At 45.8% G+C, this 20492-nt stretch overlaps 1 protein-coding gene across 1 annotated transcript in view; it reads right to left on the bottom strand.

The window, feature by feature from the left end:
- The window catches only part of PTPRJ (protein tyrosine phosphatase receptor type J), a 56687-nt gene extending 37903 nt beyond the window's left edge, over positions 1 to 18784 (bottom strand). Inside the window, exons 1-6 of the mRNA XM_008700963.2 lie at positions 14585 to 18784; positions 12111 to 12335; positions 9580 to 9828; positions 8220 to 8444; positions 5126 to 5392; positions 2419 to 2676 (exon numbers count right to left, since the gene is read on the bottom strand). Coding sequence (XP_008699185.1) covers positions 2419 to 2676; positions 5126 to 5392; positions 8220 to 8444; positions 9580 to 9828; positions 12111 to 12335; positions 14585 to 14603 — 1243 coding nt within the window. The 5' untranslated portion in view covers positions 14604 to 18784. The remainder of the gene's footprint in view (positions 1 to 2418; positions 2677 to 5125; positions 5393 to 8219; positions 8445 to 9579; positions 9829 to 12110; positions 12336 to 14584) is intronic.
- Positions 18785 to 20492: the final 1708 nt, after the last annotated feature.

Genomic DNA, 20492 nt, shown 5'->3' with positions numbered 1-20492 from the left:
TACTCATGAAAGAAACTGAGAAAGGCACAAAGAAATGGAAAAACGTTCCATGCTCATGGATTGGAAGAACATATATAGTTAAAATACCTATGCTATCTAGAGCAATCTACACATCCAATGCAATCCCTATCAAAATACCATAAACTTTTTTCACAGGACTGGAATGTTGAAAAAGAAAAATCAAAGCTGGTGGCATCACAATTCCAGACTTCAAGCTCCATTACAAAGCTGTGATCATTAAGACAGCATGGTACTGGCACAAAAACAGACACATAGAACAATGCAACAGACTAGAGAACCCAGATGGGGCACCTGGGTGGCTCAGTCATTACGTGGCTGCCTTCAGCTCAGGTCATGATCTCAGCGTTCTGGGATTGAGCCCTGCATCGGGCTCCCCACTCAGCGGGAAGCCTGCTTCTCCCTCTCTCACTCCCCCTCTTGAGTTCTCTCTCTCACTGCCTCTCTCTCTGTCAAATAAATAAGGAAAATATTTAAAAAAAAAAAAAAAAAAAAGAATAGAGAACCCAGAAATGGACCCTCAACTCTATGGTCAACTAATCTTCAACAAAGCAGGAAAGAATATCCAATGGAAAGACAGTTTCTTCAACAAATGGTGTTGGGCAAACTGGAAAGCCACATGCAAACTGAACCACTTCCTTACACCATACACAAAAATAGACTCAAAATGGATAAAAGACCTAAATGTGAGATGAGAATCCATCAAAATCCTTGAGGAGAACACTTTGACCTCGGCCGCAGCAACTTTTTGCTAGACACGTCTCCAAAGGCAAAGGAAACAAAGGCAAAAATGAACTATTGGGGCTTCATCAAGATAAAAAGCTTTTGCACAGCAAAGGAAACAATCAACAAAACCAAAAGACAACCGACAGAATGGGAGAAGATATTTGCAAATGACATATCAGATAAAGGGCTAGTATCCAAAATCTATAAAGAACTTATCAAACTCAACACCCAAAGAACAAATAATCCAATCAAGAAATGGGCAGAGACAAGAACAGACATTTCTGCAAAGAAGACATCCAAATGGCCAACAGACACATGAAAAAGGTCTCAACATCACTTGGCATCAGGGAAATACAAATCAAAACCACGAGATACTACCTCTCACCAGTCAGAATGGCTAAAATTAACAAGTCAGGAAACGACAGATGTTGGAGAGGATGTGGAGAAAGGGGAACCCTCTTACACTGTTGGTGGGAATGCAAGCTGGTGCAGCCACTCTGGAAAACTGTATGGAGGTTCCTCAAAAAGTTGAAAGTAGAGCTACCCTATGACCCAGCAACGGCACTACTGGGTATTTACCCCAAAGATACAAATGTAGTGTATCTTTGAAGGGGAACCTGCACCCCAATGTTTACAGCAGCAATGTCCACAATAGCCAAACTATGGAAAGAGCCTAGATGTCCATCAACAGATGAATGGATAAAGAAGACATGGTACATATATATAATGGAATATTATGCAGCCATCAAAAAATGAAATCTTGCTATTTGCAAGGACATGGATGGAACTAGAGGGTATTATGCTAAGTGAAATAAGTCAATCAGAGAAAGACAATTATCATATGATCTCACTGATATGTGGAATTTGAGAAACAAGGCAGAGGATCATGGAGGAAGAGAGGAAAAAATGAAACAGGACGAAACCAGAGAGAGACAAAGTATAAGAGACTCTTACTCTCAGGAAACAAACTGAGGGTTGCTGGAGGGAAGTGGGGTGGGAGGGATGGGGTGGCTGGGTGATGGACATTGGGAGAGTATGTGCTATGGTGAGCACTGTGTGTTGTGTAAGACTGATGAATCACAGACCTGTACCCCTGAAACAAATAATAAATTATGTGTTAATAAAAAGAGAGAGAGAGAGAGATAAAATAAAATAAATAAAAATAACTAATTAATTTAAAAAATAAAATTTTCCTGTAGAAATATTTATATTGAAAGGGAAAAATATCCATATTAAGCTGCTAAGTGGAAAAAAGCAGATTCTAAAACCACATGAATAGGATGACTTCGATGTTTGTAAAAGAAAAGAAATATGTGTATATATACATTTATACATGTACCTATATATATATATATATGTGTATATATATATATATATATATATATATATATCTTAAAATTGTAAAATCATAAATGTTATCAATGATTATTTCATACACCAAAAACACACCAAAAATTATCAGTGATTATTTCTGGTTGACAGTTTACTTTGTGATTTTCTTCTTTTTGCTTGTCTGTGTATTTTATACAATGAATACGCATTACTATCATTATAAATTTTTTAAAGATTTTTCTTAGATAAAAAGAAAAGCAATATTTGGAAGATCTGACATTATAAATTACACTGATTTCCTTTAAGAAACTGTTTCACAGAAAACACAGCCTATTTGCTTACCGGTGCTACTGCAAACTCTCTGGGGCTCCCCTTCAGTCCCATTTGGTCCTTGTGGATGTATTTCAAAATGATACATGGTTCCAGGGGATAAGTCACCAATGACAATACTTTGGTCGGTGGTTGTGTTCACCTGAGATTTTCCAGTTCCATTCTCTGTGGTAAGTATCTTAAAGAAATCTGAGTCATTGCTCCACCAAGCTAAGCCAATTGCCCTCGTGCTGACATTCGTCACTCGAAAGTCAGAAACTGGACCAGGGGCTGAGGGAAGAAAGTAAACAACTAGATTAAGAACCTATTTCTCCAGAAGACAAGGGCGACTGAACTTCACAAAAATATTTACACTGAGATTAAATGCACACTTGGGACACCTGACCTGTCTTTTTCTCTTCTTTGTATTATCATCTACAACACAAGCCCCTCAGAAACTGGTATTTCTGACCATTGAGAAAACACTTAGCTATAAGAACAAGCATGCTTTTTGGTTGTACGAAGTCATTCACCAGAAATGAATGAACCTCTGTTTAGGGACATGAAGCAGAGGCTGCTGTTGACTGCTAAAACCAATTTCCTACCCTGCTTTTTCCTTAGTCATACAGCCCCAGATTTTTAGGGGTGTACATTGTCATCGGAAATAAGGACTACATTTCCCAGCCTCCCTTGCTGCTAGAAGATCCATGTGACTAAGTTCTGGCCAATGGGGTGTGAGCAGGAGTACTGTCTGACTTCTTCGAAGTATCATGAAAGCGTGGAGCAGTATCTTCTGCCCCTTGTCCCCCTTGTAGCTGGAGGGTAGATGCAATGGCTAGAGCTCAGGCTGCTTAGCTCTAGAACCAACACTGTGGCTGCTGATCCCAGACTACAGCTCAGAACATACATTCCTGGAGCTGCTGTGACAAAGCTGCACCCTTAGGGTAGGAGTCACTGCTGGTCCCAGCGTAAAGCCTGCTCTTCAGCTGTTATGACCTGAATTGTTTCCCCTCAAAATTCATATGTTGAAGTCCTAACCCTCAGTGCCCTCAGAATGTGAGGTACATTTGGAGATAGGGTCTTTAAACAGGTGATTAAAGTAAAATGACGTCATTAGTGTGGTCCCTAATCCAGTATGACTGGGGTCCTTATAAGCCGAGGAGATAAGGACACAGACATGTGCAGACCAAAGGACAACCATGTGAAGACACAGGGAGAAGGCAGCCATCTGAAGCCAAGGAGAGCAGCCTCTGAGGAAACCCCCATGCATCACTTTGAGCTCAGACTTCTTGCCTCAAGAACCGTGAAAAATAAATTTCTGTTGTTGAAGCTCCCCGGTCTGTGGTATTATGGCAGCCCTAGCAAACTAATGCACCAACCGTCCCAATAATTCTACAAACCCTCAGTTCCCAAGATTAAATTCCTTTCGGCTTAAAAAAGCTCATAGCTTCTGTTTCCTGTGATGGAGCCTTGGCTAACAGTCTACCATCCCATCCTGCCCGGCACTGTGCTTCTTTCATGATGACCAAAAAAATAAGACTCCTGTTTTGTTTAAGCCATGCAAACTCGGGGAGTTTTTTGTTACTCACAGCCAAACCTAACCCTAACTAATAAAGGGATTAAATAGTAAAAAATGTGAAAGATGGAGAAGTGAAAGCAAATTCCATTTACCCCAAAGAGCCAGTCCAGAAGACATCTGTAAAAATGCCTAAGGTGTGGGGGAGCGTGGGTGGCTCAGTCAGTTAAGCTCCGACTCTTGCTTTTGGCTCAGGTCATGATCTCAGGGTCCTAAGATCAAGCCCCGGTCAGGCTCCATGTTGGGCATAAAGCCTGCTTAATATTCTCTCTCTGCCCCTCCCTATGGCTCTCCCCCCACCTCACTTGCGCCGTTAAAAACAAACAAAACGCCTAAGATGTGCTTCCTAGGAAGCAACAGACACCCAAGTAAAGCGTTCTGTGAAATGGGCCCTGGGTCCAGAGCCAGGCACAAGTTTCTGCTCTGCCCTTGCTAGCTAATTCTGTGGCCTTGGGCTAATCACTCCGCTGCACCGGGCTGCAGCGTTCTGATCTACAAAGCAGGGATCGTAAAGCTCCCGACATGGTACAATACTGATACTATTATACCCTATACTGCTGGTATACCATTATTGTTTTATTTTAATTACTGGACCTTCTTTGGAACAGAAAACTTTTTATTTGCTGCCTATCATCTTATCTTTAAGGCACAGTTAAGCAAAGAAAGGATGAGATATATCTGTGCCCTGCTTCATTATAATGTCAGTATCCAAAAGACAAAGGGACATGAATAGCCAGGTTCTTTTTGTCTCCGTGCATCAATTTGCCTCCACCAGACTAGAATGATCATGTCAAGCCCAGGTTGGAGTCAAGAGAGCCCAACTGTCTAATCCTACCTCTGCCACTTACCAGGTGTGACACCTGCCTACAGCATCTCTCTCAGCCGTGGCTTCCTCGTCCATAAAATAAGGCTAACGCCAACCATGTCACAGATTTGTGACCATCACCTGAGACAGTGCAAGGAAAGCACGTTGCACAATGCTCAGCATGTGGGGGGGAGGGTCAGTCAATGATCGCCATTACTAGAGCACACATCCCGAATCCCTGTGGGCTCACACACTGAGCCGTGCTTTCCTTGAGGGCAGGAACAGAGCTCTGTCTCGTATCTGGGCCTAGCACATAGCAGGCAGGCGAGACAGTTTAGCAAAGCAATGAGTGAACTCACGGGTATACACTTGGAGAAAACCCGACACGCCCTCGGAACCGTTGCCAAGGAAAGGGCGCACTGTGATGTTGTACAAGGTACTGGAGTTGAGAGAAGTGATGATGACCCCCGTCTCATTGGTCCTGAGGGTGAAGGAATCAGTTGGCCCAGCAACCTGGATCTCGTAGGCATAGACAGAGGACGACTCATTATCGTTGATTTTCCAGCTCAGGGTCATGTTCGTCGCACTGATGTCCACAACTTTAAGGTCAAAAACTTGACTGGCAACTGTGAAGACACATAAGGAGTGAACAGTAACCAGAATGGCCAAGCCAGAGAGAGAGAGAGAGAGAGCAAAACCATCATCACGGCCTGTCATCTAATGTAAGAAATAGTCTCAGCGACTGCGCCTTCCTGTCCTACACCATTTACCCACAACCACAACGTGTAAGTATGGGGGACCCAGCAAACGGCGGCATCAGCATCATCAGTGAAAAACAACCTGCCAATTGCAACTGCATAGTTAGTCTTTGTTCTTTTTGTGCATTTACTCTTAGAGCTGCGACAGGCTCCTCAAACAATAACATGGACTCCACTCATGCCTGCCCAGGTGCTGGGATGACCCAGAAACCCTCTCAAGCATCTATCCATCCGGAATGAACTATACGGGATCAATCAAACATCACACACTTCAGCATGAGGCAGGTCCAGGTTCCAAGGTTAGTTCTGCGTTAACAGCTGGGTAGATCTTAGGAAAATCACTTGAGCTCAGTTTCCTCATCTGTAAAACTGGGGTAACACTCCTAACCTCAAGAAAAGATACCACAGGGGTGCCTGGGTGGCTCAGTCGTTAAGCGTCTGCCTTCGGCTCACGGCATGATCCCAGAGTCCTGGGATCGAGCCCCACATTAGGCTCCTCTGCTGGGAGCCTGTTTCTTCCTCTCCCACTCCCACTGCCTGTGTTCCCTCTCTCGCTGGCTGTCTCTCTCTCTCTGTCAAATAAATAAATAAAATCTTTAAAAAAAAAAAAAGAAGAAAGAAAGAAAAAGAAAAAAAGAAAAGATACCACAGAGTTCCAGTTATTTGCCACTTGCTCACCCCACGCTCCCAACCCATCCTCCATCCTTCTCCTGCCTGCTCTGTGCCCTGGCGGGGGGCTCACTCCTACGCACTGCATCCCTGGGCCTGGGGGGAGGGGGGACCCTGCGAGATGGCCTGGGATCGGGATCCACCTCCAGACCCGGTGAGCTGGCTACCTGGAGGGGGAGGAGAAAGCAGTCGCGGCTTCCTCCCACTGCCTCTGCTCTGGGTTGCTGTTCTGGCTTGGCTGCCTCCTTCACTGCCCCAGCCCTCACTGGGCTCCAGAAGCCCCACTTCTTCCCCCTTGCTCTTCAGCCTTAGAGATGACTTTCTACCACAACTAGTCTCAGGGGTCTCGACAATGCTCTGATGATTTCCTTAACCCCATCCCACCTAACTAGTCACTTGAAAAATGCCTGGTATGATACATGTATGTGCGTGTGTACGTATACGTACGTACGTATATGTCTACATATATATACACACGCATGCCACATAGAGAGGGTGAAGGTTACTATAATTTTTATTTATCAAGTGCTGGGACAGCTCAACACAAACCAGGCTGTGTGTTTCCATACGACCGAGAGCCTAAAACATCATCACTATTACTTTAATTCTGCTCAAACTACTTTAAAAGCGGGGAACCCAAGACCCACACTAATCCACAAAACCCCTTTTAGCAAATCAAGCAAAGGGTCTTTGGATGGATCCAGCTCTGGGGTACATTGCTTGGCAAGGGGGCCATTCACCCTCTTGCACAAGCATCTTGCGTGTAGGACAGCCCCACCGCTGTCAAAGGCACCCCTGAAGGGCCCATTCCTCCCCCTCCTCCAACCTGACCCACCCTCTACCAAGCCCTCCACCTGCCAGTCTGCTGGGTCCCTGAGGGACCTTCACCCACAATGTTGCCTCAACGGACATGTCTTCCTCCCGCTCTCTGTTTATCCAAATCCTATTTTCTCTTCAAAGCAAGTTCAAATCCTGCCTATAGCAGAGGCCTTCCCTTGGGATTTGATGTGAAAATCGTGCTCCAGACTTCCAATGCCCAGAGCACTCCGTGGGCAGCTGCCGTGGACAGTGGCCACGTGTTCCTTCTGCAGCACCCAACCCCCTCTTCTAAACAGCACCCCAATCCTCCTTGGTGGGAGGAAGTATCTGGCATCCACGTACAAGCTGGGGACAGCGCTTCCCCTCCCCAACACAGCCATCCAGGAAGCAGACTTTGCTGACGGTCCAGTGTGATCCAGCCTTCCAGAGTTTCCTGGATACTAGTCTCATTTTCTGCCCTGTGTCACCCAGCCCCCACCCCTCTATTCTATGGGTCTCTGGCAGCCTTTGAGAACAGATACACTTTTGGATCAGGTAACCAGAGTTACTTCATGCTGCCTCAGCCAACTGCCTGAGGGTGATGCTGGTGCGACATTTATTCCTGAGCCCATGGGGCCTGACCACGTGCCTCTCAATGCGTGTGTCTCTCTCAACTCCCCATCTATACACACGTCCCATCAGGGAGGAACCATGCACTTCTTTGCTCCCTCATCAGCACCAATCCAAAACAGAGTGGAAGTACACTAACTTACAGGTAGGAAGCAGCAATGTGCATGCCAGCAAGCTTCAACAGAAAGACCAGGATGCGTTCCAAGGCTGGGCCAAAAAAATTAAAAACTTGTGTGCTTATCTGAAGGGCAAAATAATTAACCAACCATGACAACATGAATATCTACTAATAAGAGAAAACTCTTATACCAGTTTGTCTCACTGGTTCACGTGCACAGGCATGAGGTAGCACCTGGCGTTTGCACGTAATAGCTGCGCAACACGCTTTACTGAGCGGAAAGAACAAGAATGAAACGTCTCGGCTGCAGAGTGAAGAAGAAACTCACCAGATCCGCTCTACCCAAAACCTCTTCCAGAAAACTCCCTCTGACAACAAAACTGCGTGTGAAGCAAGAGATCACTGAGAACCAGAATCACGGAGGACCAAACTTTGTGTGAGAAAACTTCGGCTGAAGACATTCCACAAAATTCAACGTACCTGTCCTGAAAGTCACGTTCCGGGGCTGTCCTTCTGTGCCATCTGCTGCTTGAGAATAAACAGTGGCCTCGTACTGTGTGTTGGACTTCAACCCGAACAGCAGGACTTCCGTGTCTCGGGTCAGAGGATGGTGAGGAGACAGGGCTGTAGCTTCGAAGTGGTATTTATACATCTGGGCGCTGGGGGTCCTGGGCTGCTGGGAGGAGCTCTCTGTGTTGTTGGCATCTGTTTCAAACACAAAAGTCAAATACATTAACTGCAACAGAAGCCCAGTCCTGTCCCCCTGCAGCACCTGCCCCACAAGAGGACGCATCAGACAGTGTCCGCAGCGCTACTCCACAAATTCTTCCCTTCCTTCCCCTGAGACAGATACATCCTCCCACAAAAGCCCTGATTTTTGGCAGATATTTTACTTTCTACTTTCATCCCAGGTACCACCAGATATCTGTGCTTCTCTTTGCAACTCAGCGGTTTGCAGCTCTTCCCCTTCTTTCGGGAAATCTTCTCCCACCCGGCTCCAAACGTGGTCATCCCGGAACAGCCACAGGACTCAAACGTGGCTAAGCAGAGCCCACTCTAGAAACTTCTCCCCTGGGCCAGACCCCTTCTGATAGCGGGTGGAACAGGGCGCCTGCAGGTAGACCTTTCCCCTTGAGCTGTGTGGTGGGAGCCACTCTGACCACAGGGCTGGTACAGAAGGAACCAGGAAGAGGAGATGGGAGTCCCCTTTGTCTCTTTCTTCAAGGCCTTGCTGCCCACAATGCGAAAACAGACACGAGCCAATAAGTTGCTCTCCTAGCCCGAGCTACTTAAATTTAAGTCTGGTTTCTGTCACTTGCAGTCAAGAATCCTAACACCGGCTTTGTAGTCCCGTTTCCTTGCATGTAAAATGGGAATTAAGTACTTGTTCTTCTCAATCCACAGGGTTACCTCTGAAAATGCTTAAAATCTGCAAATGGTTACTCCATTGGCAATGCAGACGATGTCTACTAGACTCACTTGCTAAGCACTCCTTTTTTCAGTGGACGTGGCAAGTTCCTCCAATGGCCCTACTTGAGTTAACACATCTGTTATCTGTTCAACAGTAAGTTTAAAGAGCTAAAGGGGCCAGCTCCTTTCCGGGACGCCAGACTCAAAAAGTTTCAACCCCCATTACCATTCCGAGCCCCAGGATCTGATCTGTAAAATAAGAACATTTCCCCCTTCTTCATACAAATGTAGGGTCAAACTAAAATGTGGAGGAAAGCTCTCTATACATTTAAAACTCTACAGAAATGCAACAACGACATTTCTTAAAACTATTAAGCTACTGAAAGTCAAAACCAGCAAGGCAGACAAGAAGCACACCTTTGTAACTCACCTAAAACACTGTTCACGACCAAGGACTCTCTCTGTTCATTTGGTTCTAAAAGAGACAGGGTGACCTTGTGTCGAGTCCCTGGTGCCAGGCCCGATATATTGACCACTAAGTCTTGAGTCCACTCCTTCGGACTTCCAATGCCTTCAAGGAGCAGTCGGCAGGCAGCAGTGCCATTGGCATTCTCCCAGGTAAGAGTAGCTTGCGTCACCCCCACGAAGGAGACGTGAAGACCAGAAATTGGACTCGGCTCTGTTTTAAAAACACACAATGGGCATTGATGGAACAAGATATCTGCAGTCACCTTTCGTTAAGAATGACTGGGGTCACTAGTGTTTCAATGTGACTCACAAAAATACTGTCTTGATACGGGGTCCAGGGCAAGTCCGTCATTTCACAGCGGGAAAAAGCATCTATAGCATTATGGAGAAAAGAATACACCTATAGCCAAAGGCTTTAAGGATCTGTAGTATTCTCAACAGGTCACATCAATGGTGATTTGACACTCTTCGAAACTGTCTTCGAAACTGTCAAACAGCAGCATTTAATCATATCTGTTTGGGGCATTAGGAACAAAGCACCAAACAGAGTGATTGTTTGCTACCCGTAAAGGTCTCGAGTCAAGATAATACAAATCATATCACTTCAGAGCACCCTGACATTTCAACTAAGGAGCTCCTCCCTGTGTTTCAACCCCCAAAGGGGTGCGTCAGAAGACTTCCAACCTATCCCCTCCCCATTCTTTCCATCCCCTTATTTGGCTAGCTGTGACAGAAACCAGCCATTTCGGCCAACATGACATCCACTCCCTTCATTCTGGAGATGGCAAGGTAGAAAGACCGAGAGGCGGACTGAGCTCAAGAACACACATCCCTGGTGGCATCGGGGACATTAGAACCCAAGGCTCCAGCGCTGAGCACATAAGGCACGGCTCCTGCGGCGGGTACAGCAAACCCCCGCCCCAGGTCTGCAGGCGTGGAACTCCATGGAAGGCCTGGTAGGCTCTGCAGCGAGCTAATCCATTCTGTGATGCTACCCTTCCCATCAAACATTTCGGGTCCAAAGATTTCTAAATGGGGTCACTCCTGCATCCTTTTACTTTGGAAAAGAAATGTAACAGTCATCACGTAGCCAGTGGAAGGACTCTGGGTCACTGTCAGCAGTTTCAGCGCACCGTGGTTCTCTAGAGCCAGGCTCCCTGGGTCCCCGCCACTTCATGCTCCATCACGGAGCCCTCAGATCAAACCTACCTCCACGGCATTAACAGTGTATCACTGTGGCCCTCAGGGTTACTGTGAGAACAGGATAATGTATTAAGAACAACTAAGCACATAGTACGTGCTCAGTAAATAGTAGCTGATGAACAAAGCCCTGTCGCAGGGACTTTCTGGTAGAGTGATGCTGGGTGCTTCTTGCTACCTCCCCACCTCCTCTTTCCAGTGGTCACCAATGCTGTGTTCCCTTGTCCCCATCACCATGTCTAAATTCTGTCTTTTTCTTCCTCCTCTGTTCTCTTCGTCTTCTCCCTGCCCTCTCCTCCTGTTCTTCTCTCTTTCATAATATAGAAAACCTCTATCATAGGGTTTTCTGCCTCTAAAACTCTGCTCTGAGGAGCTCCAAGTGTTTTATGAGGGTACCTGTGATGCCCCAACCCTGTAGCTCCACTCCTTCCAGTTCTTTTTACTTATTGGGCGTCTGGGCAATATTTTATTATTTAAAGAAATTGTTTCCTGGCTTAAAAAAAAAAAAAAAAACAACCTGCTGACAACCACTGGTTTCCTTTGCCTGTTCCATGTGCTGAAAGCACTGTGCTAAGCAGGTGGTCACTTCAAGCCATGGGCTCCAAGAGGTCAAGCTCCCATGGCCCTCACCAAAGAGATTACGTCCCCAGATCAGAACACCAACAGAGGATCTCATTTTTCAACTGTTGGTTCTTCTCAGCTTTAAAAGAGCTTCTCGTCTCTTTTTTATATTTATTTCTTTTCAGCTTAAAAAAGAGAGAGCAAGCTAAATTTGCAGCTATAACACGTGGCTCAGGGTTCTGACATCTAAGCTAAATAAAAATCTAAACGTTACCAAATGTCAGAGGGCTATTATTTTATTTGAAACATGCATTCCTCTATAAAGTATACCAACCTTTCAGGTCTAGCAAAAACTCCTGAGGACGCAAACACACCATCAACTTTCCCGCAGAGCTTAAAAGGAGCCTACTAATTACTGACACCTTTACAACACATGTCTCATGAGGTCTCTGCTCCCAAGCGTTAGCAGAAAAGTAAATATTAGCCAATAACAGCACAGGATTTTTAAAACTGGACATTTGGAATTACTTAAAACCTCCCAAAACACCTAGGACCCTAACACCGAATAATCCTGCCGCCTGAACTCCTGGGCTCGAAACAATATAGAATCTTTTCTCCTCTTCCACCGTTAACGAAAACCAATCTCCCCCCAACAGGCAACTTGAATGGACAAGGCTCTAGGTACAGGATGAAAAGGAACGGTTCACGACCATTCCTGGGAGCTCATCTTACCTGTTGTGTCACCGACGGCCATGGGACTAGTGACTGTTTCTGAAGTGACAAAGGACGTGTACGAAGTTGTTGGGCTGAGGCCTGTGATGCCATCCCCTGTTTGATCTTCAGCAGAGGTGGTCCCCTTCCAGTCCGCCTTGGTCACTTCTGTACTCACGTACTCAGGAGCAGTGCTGCCCGTGTTTTCCCAGGTTGTGGTCACACTGGTTGTATTGTTGAAAACAGCTTCAATGTCAAACACAAAGATGGGTTCCACTTAAATAATGTTTCCCAAAGGACGGCAGAAATTATATTTAAAAAAGAAATGTAAGCCCAGGTAGCTCAATCTGCCTTTGGCTCAGGTCATGATCCCAGAATCCTGGGATCGAGCCCCACGGCAGGCTTCCTGCTCAGTGGGGAGTCTGCTTCTTCCTCTGCTCCCCGCCCCCGCCCCTGGCTCATGCACTCTCTCTCTCAAATAAAATCTTTGAAAGAAAGAAAGAAAGAAAGAAAGAAAGAAAGAAAGAAAGAAAGAAAGAAAGAAAGGTAAGAGTCAGGACTGCTCTACATGTCTACTTTTCAGAAGTGAATTGTACAATCACAGAATTTCATTTCCTTTTCTTTGTCTCCTGGACTTCCCTCCAACAAACTAAGTTTATATACATCTGCATACAAGCATGCACGTGTGTGAGACAGAGGCTTTAAAACAGAGACAAAAATGACAGAGATCAGCAATGTTGGCTCTGACTTGAATATGGATGAAATCTATATAGAAGCTGATACCAAAAAAGACCGAAGATGCAAAAGGAGTCTCTCTTGTCATTCTTAGAAAACACCGCCCGTGGAGAGGTCTTACAAGATGCAGAAGCTAATTTTTTTGCCAAACCCTGATATTAGGAGAACGCTCTGCCATTTTTGGGCACTAAGATGGCATGAGACAAAATGACATGAAGAGAATTCAGACCTGGACACGAGGACCTCCTCCACCCCTTAGCTGTGTGACCTGGAATGGGTCCCTTAGAACCTCTCCTCCTCGAGTTCCTCTGTTGTCAGCTCTAATACACTATTTTAAACATAAAGGACTGTTTTTAAGGTATCATGATATGCTAACCAAGGTCACTGGATTTGGACATTTATAAAATCTGAGTCCCATCCTGCTGGTCATTACCATGTGATTTTACTCAAAGTCCTAGGAGAGCATTCTCATTATTACATTGCTGTGTTTCACAGACTTCTTATGCTGTGTTTCACAGACTTCTTAGTTTGTGTTTCATTTTTCTTTCCTGTGTCTGAGGCTTCACTGTGATCTGTGACATTCATCTTAGTAAGGCGCCAGGAAGCTCTTCAGTGATAAATGTGACCGATTTGAGCAGCCAGAAACAGTGGTCACACAAACTAACAAAATGGCACCTCCCACTACATACTCGCGATACAACAGGTTTTTATTACGATTTTAAAAATGAATCATAGTTCCTTCATCTCCTCTTCTCCTGCTTTAAAATACTACCTCGATGTATACAGGTTTTCTTCTTTGCCACCAATGATTCAAGTCTGTACAAGGCACCTACCAGCTTATTTACCAAACTGATTAACAAGAAAAAGCAACTGCAGAGCTCTTCCCATTGTTTGTACAGACTTTGCATAATCACTGTTATTAACTGAGATTGGCTTTATTGGAAGGTTTCAGCAAGATCTGCCCCCTTCGTGTGGCAATGGAAGAACATTCTAATTATTTTATCTCCGTGGTTCACAGACTTTGGGATTTTATCAATCAGGAAAAAAAAAGCTCCCAAATTTTGAGGACAGATAAAAGCTACCAATTTTTATTTATTCTAAAAGGTACATTTTTTAAAAATGACCAAATACTGTTATCTTTATTTCTTACAGAAACAAATTATGACCCAAAAAATTAGTAAGGACATAATTGCAGAATAAATGGTGCTTTCAATTAAATATTTTTAGCTTCCCTTAAAACTTCCTATCATAGCCTTATTCTTCTCATTTTCCTCTAGACCAGGGAGAACTTCAATGGTCCAACACCAGTTAGAAACCAGGACTCAGCCCTCCATATGGAAGCAAAATATACAGGAGGCTACGTCTGGTTTTCCAAAGGTTACACAAACCCTATACACACTTTAAAAATCATGGAGCAATGTAGCAACCCAAAAATATACTTATGGGATGGCAGCACATAAATATAAATCATACTGCCTTATGAGAACTAAGTCTTTTTTAAAAATCACCCACAGATGTAGGCTGCAGGGGGGGGAAATCACAGAAAATATAAAATTTTTATTTGTCAAAGTTGCTCAATTGACTGAAATCTTTTTTTCACTTGCTATTGCCTTAGTCACTCCAGTTCTAAAGAAAAACTGGAAACCAAGCGAGTTTGAGCATTTTCTGTGATTTTTCACATTGCTGTAAGTGCCGCTATGTCCATCAGGGGGCGGTAGCGAACAACACAAGAGAGTAGAAGAGAAGGACGTGGTACTTACAGTCACCTGCGCACGCCATCTGTAACAGAAAAAGAAAACGGAAGTCAGCGCATTCATTCAGCCATGGAAAATGCAAATCAGGAATAAAACAGTTGAGAATTTAATAATGGGGAGGGGGTGTTAACCAGTACGTTAAAAAAAGGCCCACTGGCAGGCATTAGGGTGCGAGGACACTGAATAAGGGAAGTCAGTGAAACCTGAGGTCGGTTACAAACAATGGATTAACTCGGTTATATGGAGGCCGAGCCATCCAGTGTTCTTCCCCACAGATACAGCCAACACGGGAGCAGCTCCCCAGGTCAGCACTCCCTCCTGCCACCGCATCAGGAATGGAGGCAGAAGGACAGGCAAGCGGAGTCGAGAATCTCTAGGGCAGGAACGAAGAAAAGCAGACCGTGACACCCCCTCCCCAGAGCCATTTTCAGGTCGCAGGTACAGAACGTAAAGCCAGGTGCGTAAGAGAAGAAATCTACTGGGTACGGGATTTTTGTGGCGCAAAAATCCAGCTTCTTCCTTCTACCGGTAGATGGCAGTAATCTTTTTTTTTTTTTTTTTTTTTCTTAATTATATGGCATGCACCTTTGCACGAGTGTTTGAAACAGGGCAACCTTAAAGATTATTTATTTAGTTGAGTGTCTCAGTCTGCCATCTTTAGATCCCTGGAAGGTCCTCACAGCTATTCATCACGATCCATAAATTATTTCCCCCATATTTTAAAAACCTAAAATAATTTGAGGTTGTACATTCTACTGTTTAGTAAACACACCTTTTTGGTTAAAGGGATTTTTCAAAGTATGGCCCTCATGAAAAGGAAAAGAATCAAAAGAGATTCTAGTGAGAAAAAAATGTCCTCCAGCTTCCCATCACACTTAGAATAAAATCCAAACTCTTAACCACAGCCCCGTAATCTCATCATGCCCTTTGCAACATTCCTGAAGCTGGTTCTCTCTTACAGCCTTTACACACTGATTCCTCTCTCCAAGAACACTCCACCCCAGACCTTCCAGTGTCATGGCCTAAAATGCCACCTCTTCAGGGGAGTCCTTCTCCAACCAACCAGTGGAACTTAGCACCCCTGACTCTTTTCTCCTCTGTATTCACCTCAGTTGTCATCAGCCTCCTTCAACTAAAATGTGTGCTCCGTGAGAACAGAAACCTTGTCTGTGCCTGTGCCTAGAATGGTGCACACAGCAGGCACTCTCTAAATGACCTGATGAAAGGAATGAGCCTCTTGTTTTGGAAAGGAAGCAATTCCTAAGGCCCAGAGGAGGGAGAAAACTTGCCCCAAGCTCCTACAGCAAGGCCGAGGCCCAGGCCGTTCAGGGCCAGAAGCCTGAGTACCCCACCCAACCCAACCCAAAGGAAATATCCTTTGCGCTTACCAAATGGAGAAGGTGAAGACAACATTCATTCTCATCTCGAGGGTTAGGCCGACGGAAAGAAAGGTCTGCTCCCCAGCCTGTCTCCCAAGGGCTTAGGCACCAGTTCTCAAAGGAATCTAAGCATTCCTCCTCGTTCTTCACTCACCACAATCTTGGGGCCCACGTCCTGCTAATTCTCCCTTCCTACCACCCCCCACTTTCCATTTCCACCACCCCCCCCACCCTCAAGCCTGCCCTCTTCCAGCCCATCTTCCTGCATCCAGCCCCTGCCATCCATCCATGCCAGGCATCAATCCTCTAGTCCCTGATGGACCACAGGAGAGAGAAAGACAAGCACCAGGTTGCTAAGCAAGTCAGCACATGGCAGTAAGCCCCCCCCCTTTTTTTTTGCCCAGCAATTAGAAAACATAAACTACCCAACCTCATGACTCTAGACTGGCCCATCCTAGCCCCTTGCAATATTACTATGTACTCACATGCACCTCTATGTGTTGTGTCCTGAACTGGAATCCATTCGGTCAACCATCCACCCAAATATTGCTTACAAACATGGACGATCTGGACCTGCCCTCAAACTGTTTTTAGGAAAGGAAGGAAGTAAGACGTGTCTATAATTAAGTAATTGAAGGTAGAGTAGAAAGCACTGACAACTCACTGAATCAGCGATTCTCATGCACCCACATGGGCCCAGCAGCGTAAGGCCCCAGCGTGGAGGCAGACAGCCTCTGTGCCATGTGGGGCTCACAGCTGGGGGGGGGGGGGGGGGAGCAGGCGAAACAAACCACAGGAGGACAGACGGAAGGTACCCCATTCAATGAGGGAAGTCAGAGGAGGGCGTACACGGAGGCAAAGGGTGCCTGTGCGTTTCGAGCTGTGTCCTATACAGCCCTAGACTCAGTAAACACTGGCTGATGGTCATTACATGGGACAACGTGCCAAACAGCTCTGAGTTCTAGAGGTGAAAGGGCAAAAGTCACCATCAATAGGCACAGAGCTTGACTCTGTCAGGCACTGTTCCAAGTGCTTTCAGATATTAACTCACTTAATGCTCCAAACAACCCTAAATGTAGGAACAGGTCCCTTGTGGGCTGTTGAGCTGCAGGGTCTGGACTTGAACCCAGGCAGCCTGACTCCAGGGTCCCCGTCCTTAACCGCTAGCTACCTACCTCTGCCTCCCCATGTAGAGCAACTGGTGAGAAATATACTAGGACTTCAGGAAGGTTTAAAAACCAATTTCAAAAGCTATCTGTGTCACCTTTCTTCCCTCTACCTTCCAAAAACTCCACAAGCAAAGGAAGAGGGTTCTTGACAAATCTGGGTTACGGTTCCTCCTGGCAGCCCGCCCACAGGTGCCATGTGAACACAGCAGCCGTGTCTCTCCGTGGCTCAGCGTGAAATGATAGCCAGAGCAAACGCACACGGCATCACGCGGCTTCAGTCTCTCCTGGCCTCCCCCCTGCCTTCTTTCCCCTCATCTTGACCTCACTGGCCCTGACTTCCTAAATAAAGCTTCAACACTGTAATCCTTTCCTCAGGACCCGGGGGACCATAAAAAGCCCAGACTAAGACATGGGACAAAGGGAACAAAAAGAAGTCCACAGGGGGGTTCTGGGGGGGAAAAGCTTCCTCACTAATAAAAAGGAATTATATGAAAGATAATAACCATCCTGGCTTGCTGGACTTCATCAGATCTGTCCATGATGTCTGGAGCTGCTACAGCCTGTCTGTGACAAGGAGGTGAGAAATCACCTACCTGCTGAGGATGGCTGATGAAGAGAAAAGGGCTGGAAATACCTGGATCCTTGTGCTACTAAATCAACCCATTCCTACATTTGTCCTACCACCAGACTTCTTGCCTGGGGAGATGCAATACCCCTCATTATTTAAGTACTTTTATTTGGGTTGTCCAATATTTAAAACCCAAAGGACACTAGTTGACACAGTAACTACAAAGCAAGGCAGCTAATTTTCACATTAACCCTCGTTTTTACAGGTGAAGAACATGAAAGGCCACTGATCTGCGATCCACGGTCACAGAGCTGATCAGAGAGAAGTAAAACCAGGATGCAAGCCCAGGTCTGCCGGACCCCCAGACTCTTCCACTGACCACAGGAAAAAAAGAACCTTGCAAAAAATACCCCACAAAACACCTGGCATGGGGGAAATTTGTAAATACTTTTTTAAAGAATACGATCAACAGAAAACTCATCTTTCTAAAATTAGCTCAAAGCCTGTTTGTAGGAGGTGAAATGGGAGGCAACCCACTTCCACAGATTCATACACCAGCACCAAAGTTAACTGCAGAGAAAAGGAAGCTGGGGACAACTCCCCAGCAGTGACAGCTAACATGACAAGTGTAACCTCAGCTCCTTCCCCTTCTAAGAGGATCCAGAACAGCCCTAGTGGTGCTAATCCACAAGGCACCCACAGAAATCAGCCTGCATCCAAGTGCCCTTCCACCACTGCTCCCTAAACCGGCCACCCCAAATCCCGATAGGAAAAGAAGCAAGCAGTCCGTTTTACTTAATCGTCGCCACAACCCTATAAAACGGGAATTATAATCCCCACTTTACAGATAGGGACCCTGGGGCTCAGAGTACACAGCCCAAGGTCACGCAGTGGAGTCTCCTGGCTAGGGTCACTTGCCCCAGGCACAGGAAGGAGAGATGAAAACAGATGCTTGAGGCTAGAGATAAAACCAGCAATTTCAACTCTCTAACTCCCTCCCTCTTGGCAGAAGTTAAACTAGAGTTAGTATGCGGAGCCAAGCCCAGTGGTAGCAGTACTCAGAATCCAAGGTGCGTCCCCTTCTCCTCTGAGGCTCCAGGCTGCTCCTTCCCGGCTTCAGCAGACCCATCTGTAAGAGGGTTGTAAGGGAGCCTGCCTCGTGGCTACAACTCAGGGGACACCAGAAGTCACAGACCCCGAACCCATGGCTCATAGGTTGATGTCATAGCAGCACTCTTCACAATAGCCAAGTAGGACAACCTAATTTCCATAAACAGATAAATGGGTAAACACCATGCTCTGACCCATACAATGGAATACTACTCAGCCATAAAAAAGGAACGAAATTCTGGTACCTGGTACCACGTAGATGAACCACAAAAACATCATGCTACATGAAAGCAGCCAGACACAGAAGCCCATATGGTGTATGATTTCATTTATATGAAATATCCAGAAAAGGGAAATCCAGAGAAATAGAAAGCAGACAGGCAGTCGCCAGGGGCTGGGGGAGCGGGAAAGAAGTGACTGCTAATGGCTACTGTGTTTCCTTTTGGGTAACGGAACTGTCAGGAACTCCATAAAGCTAGTGGTCGCACAACACTGTGAATGTACTAAACGCCACTGACCTTGCTCCTCAAAATCGTTAATTATGAATTTCACCTCAATTTTTTTTTTAAAGATAGGAGGTAGGTAACTTTGTGTAGTCAAGCTCAGCCACTAGAAGGAAGAAGGGAAAGGAAGTTTCCTGAAGGAAGAGGCAGGCAGGTGGAGAAGAAGAAGGTAATAAATAGGGAGATTTGAAAAAGCAGACTTGGGCAATCGGAAAAGAGAGAAAGCACTGTGAACACGGACAGAAAACTAAGCTGAGACCGAAGCGCTCTGGGGACCTCCACTCCCAGACACATTCTGAGGATAAAAAGGAAGGAACTCAAGTTCCCCGAACGCCTACTGTGTGCCAGGCACTGAGGTGGGCTTTCTACATCCCTTGCCTGAACTGAGTCACGGAATCACAGCTAAGAGCTTGGGATCTGGAATCAGATTGCCTGGGGGAAATCACTCAGCTCCACCGTCTGCTGGCTCTGTGGCTTCGGGCAGGGACCTTAACCTCTCTGTCCCTCCGTGTCGACATCTGTAAACGGGATGATAATCATACCCGCCTTCTTGGAGTGAGGATGAAATCTCTGTAAAGAGATTGTTAGCATCTTTAAATCTTCAGAGCAATTCTGCAAAGTACTTTTATCCCCATTTTACAGATGACAACACCAAGGCAAGACCAACAGGCAATCTGAAATTCATACCTTTAAAGCATTTAAATAAGTGAGCAACAACTCAGTTACAGAGGTGGGCACTGAGGCCCAGAGACAGTAAGTGGCTTACCCAAGGACACACAGCACCAAAACCAGAACCCAGGTCTTGACTTCTACCTCGACCTCAACCACTTTCACCATGCTTCCCCAACCCCTTGTCTCCTGGGATGCAGACCCATAAGGTGTACTCACAGCTCACCCCCACTTCTCGCTCCTCCTCTGCAAAGTCACCCATACAGATGACCCAAGGCTTCCACAGGCCCCCGTGAATAGGCAAATGAAACAAACACTGAGAGGAGATTTTGAGCTCACTGATTTAGAAGGAAGACATACTGACATGCAAGAAGGAATATGACACTATCTTTGATTCTGCCACAGACTTCTGGTGACCTACACTCCCCAGGCACAGTAGAACCCTACCAGTCAACCCAGTGGTGGCATTAACTGAACACCCTACACTGAGAGTAGAGCCTTGTCCCTCTTCTTTTC

This window comes from Ursus maritimus, unplaced genomic scaffold (assembly GCF_017311325.1).
Source record: "Ursus maritimus isolate PB19 unplaced genomic scaffold, ASM1731132v1 scaffold_23, whole genome shotgun sequence".
Classification (NCBI taxonomy): Eukaryota; Metazoa; Chordata; class Mammalia; order Carnivora; family Ursidae; genus Ursus; species Ursus maritimus.
This window is presented reverse-complemented; position numbering and strand designations above follow the sequence as displayed.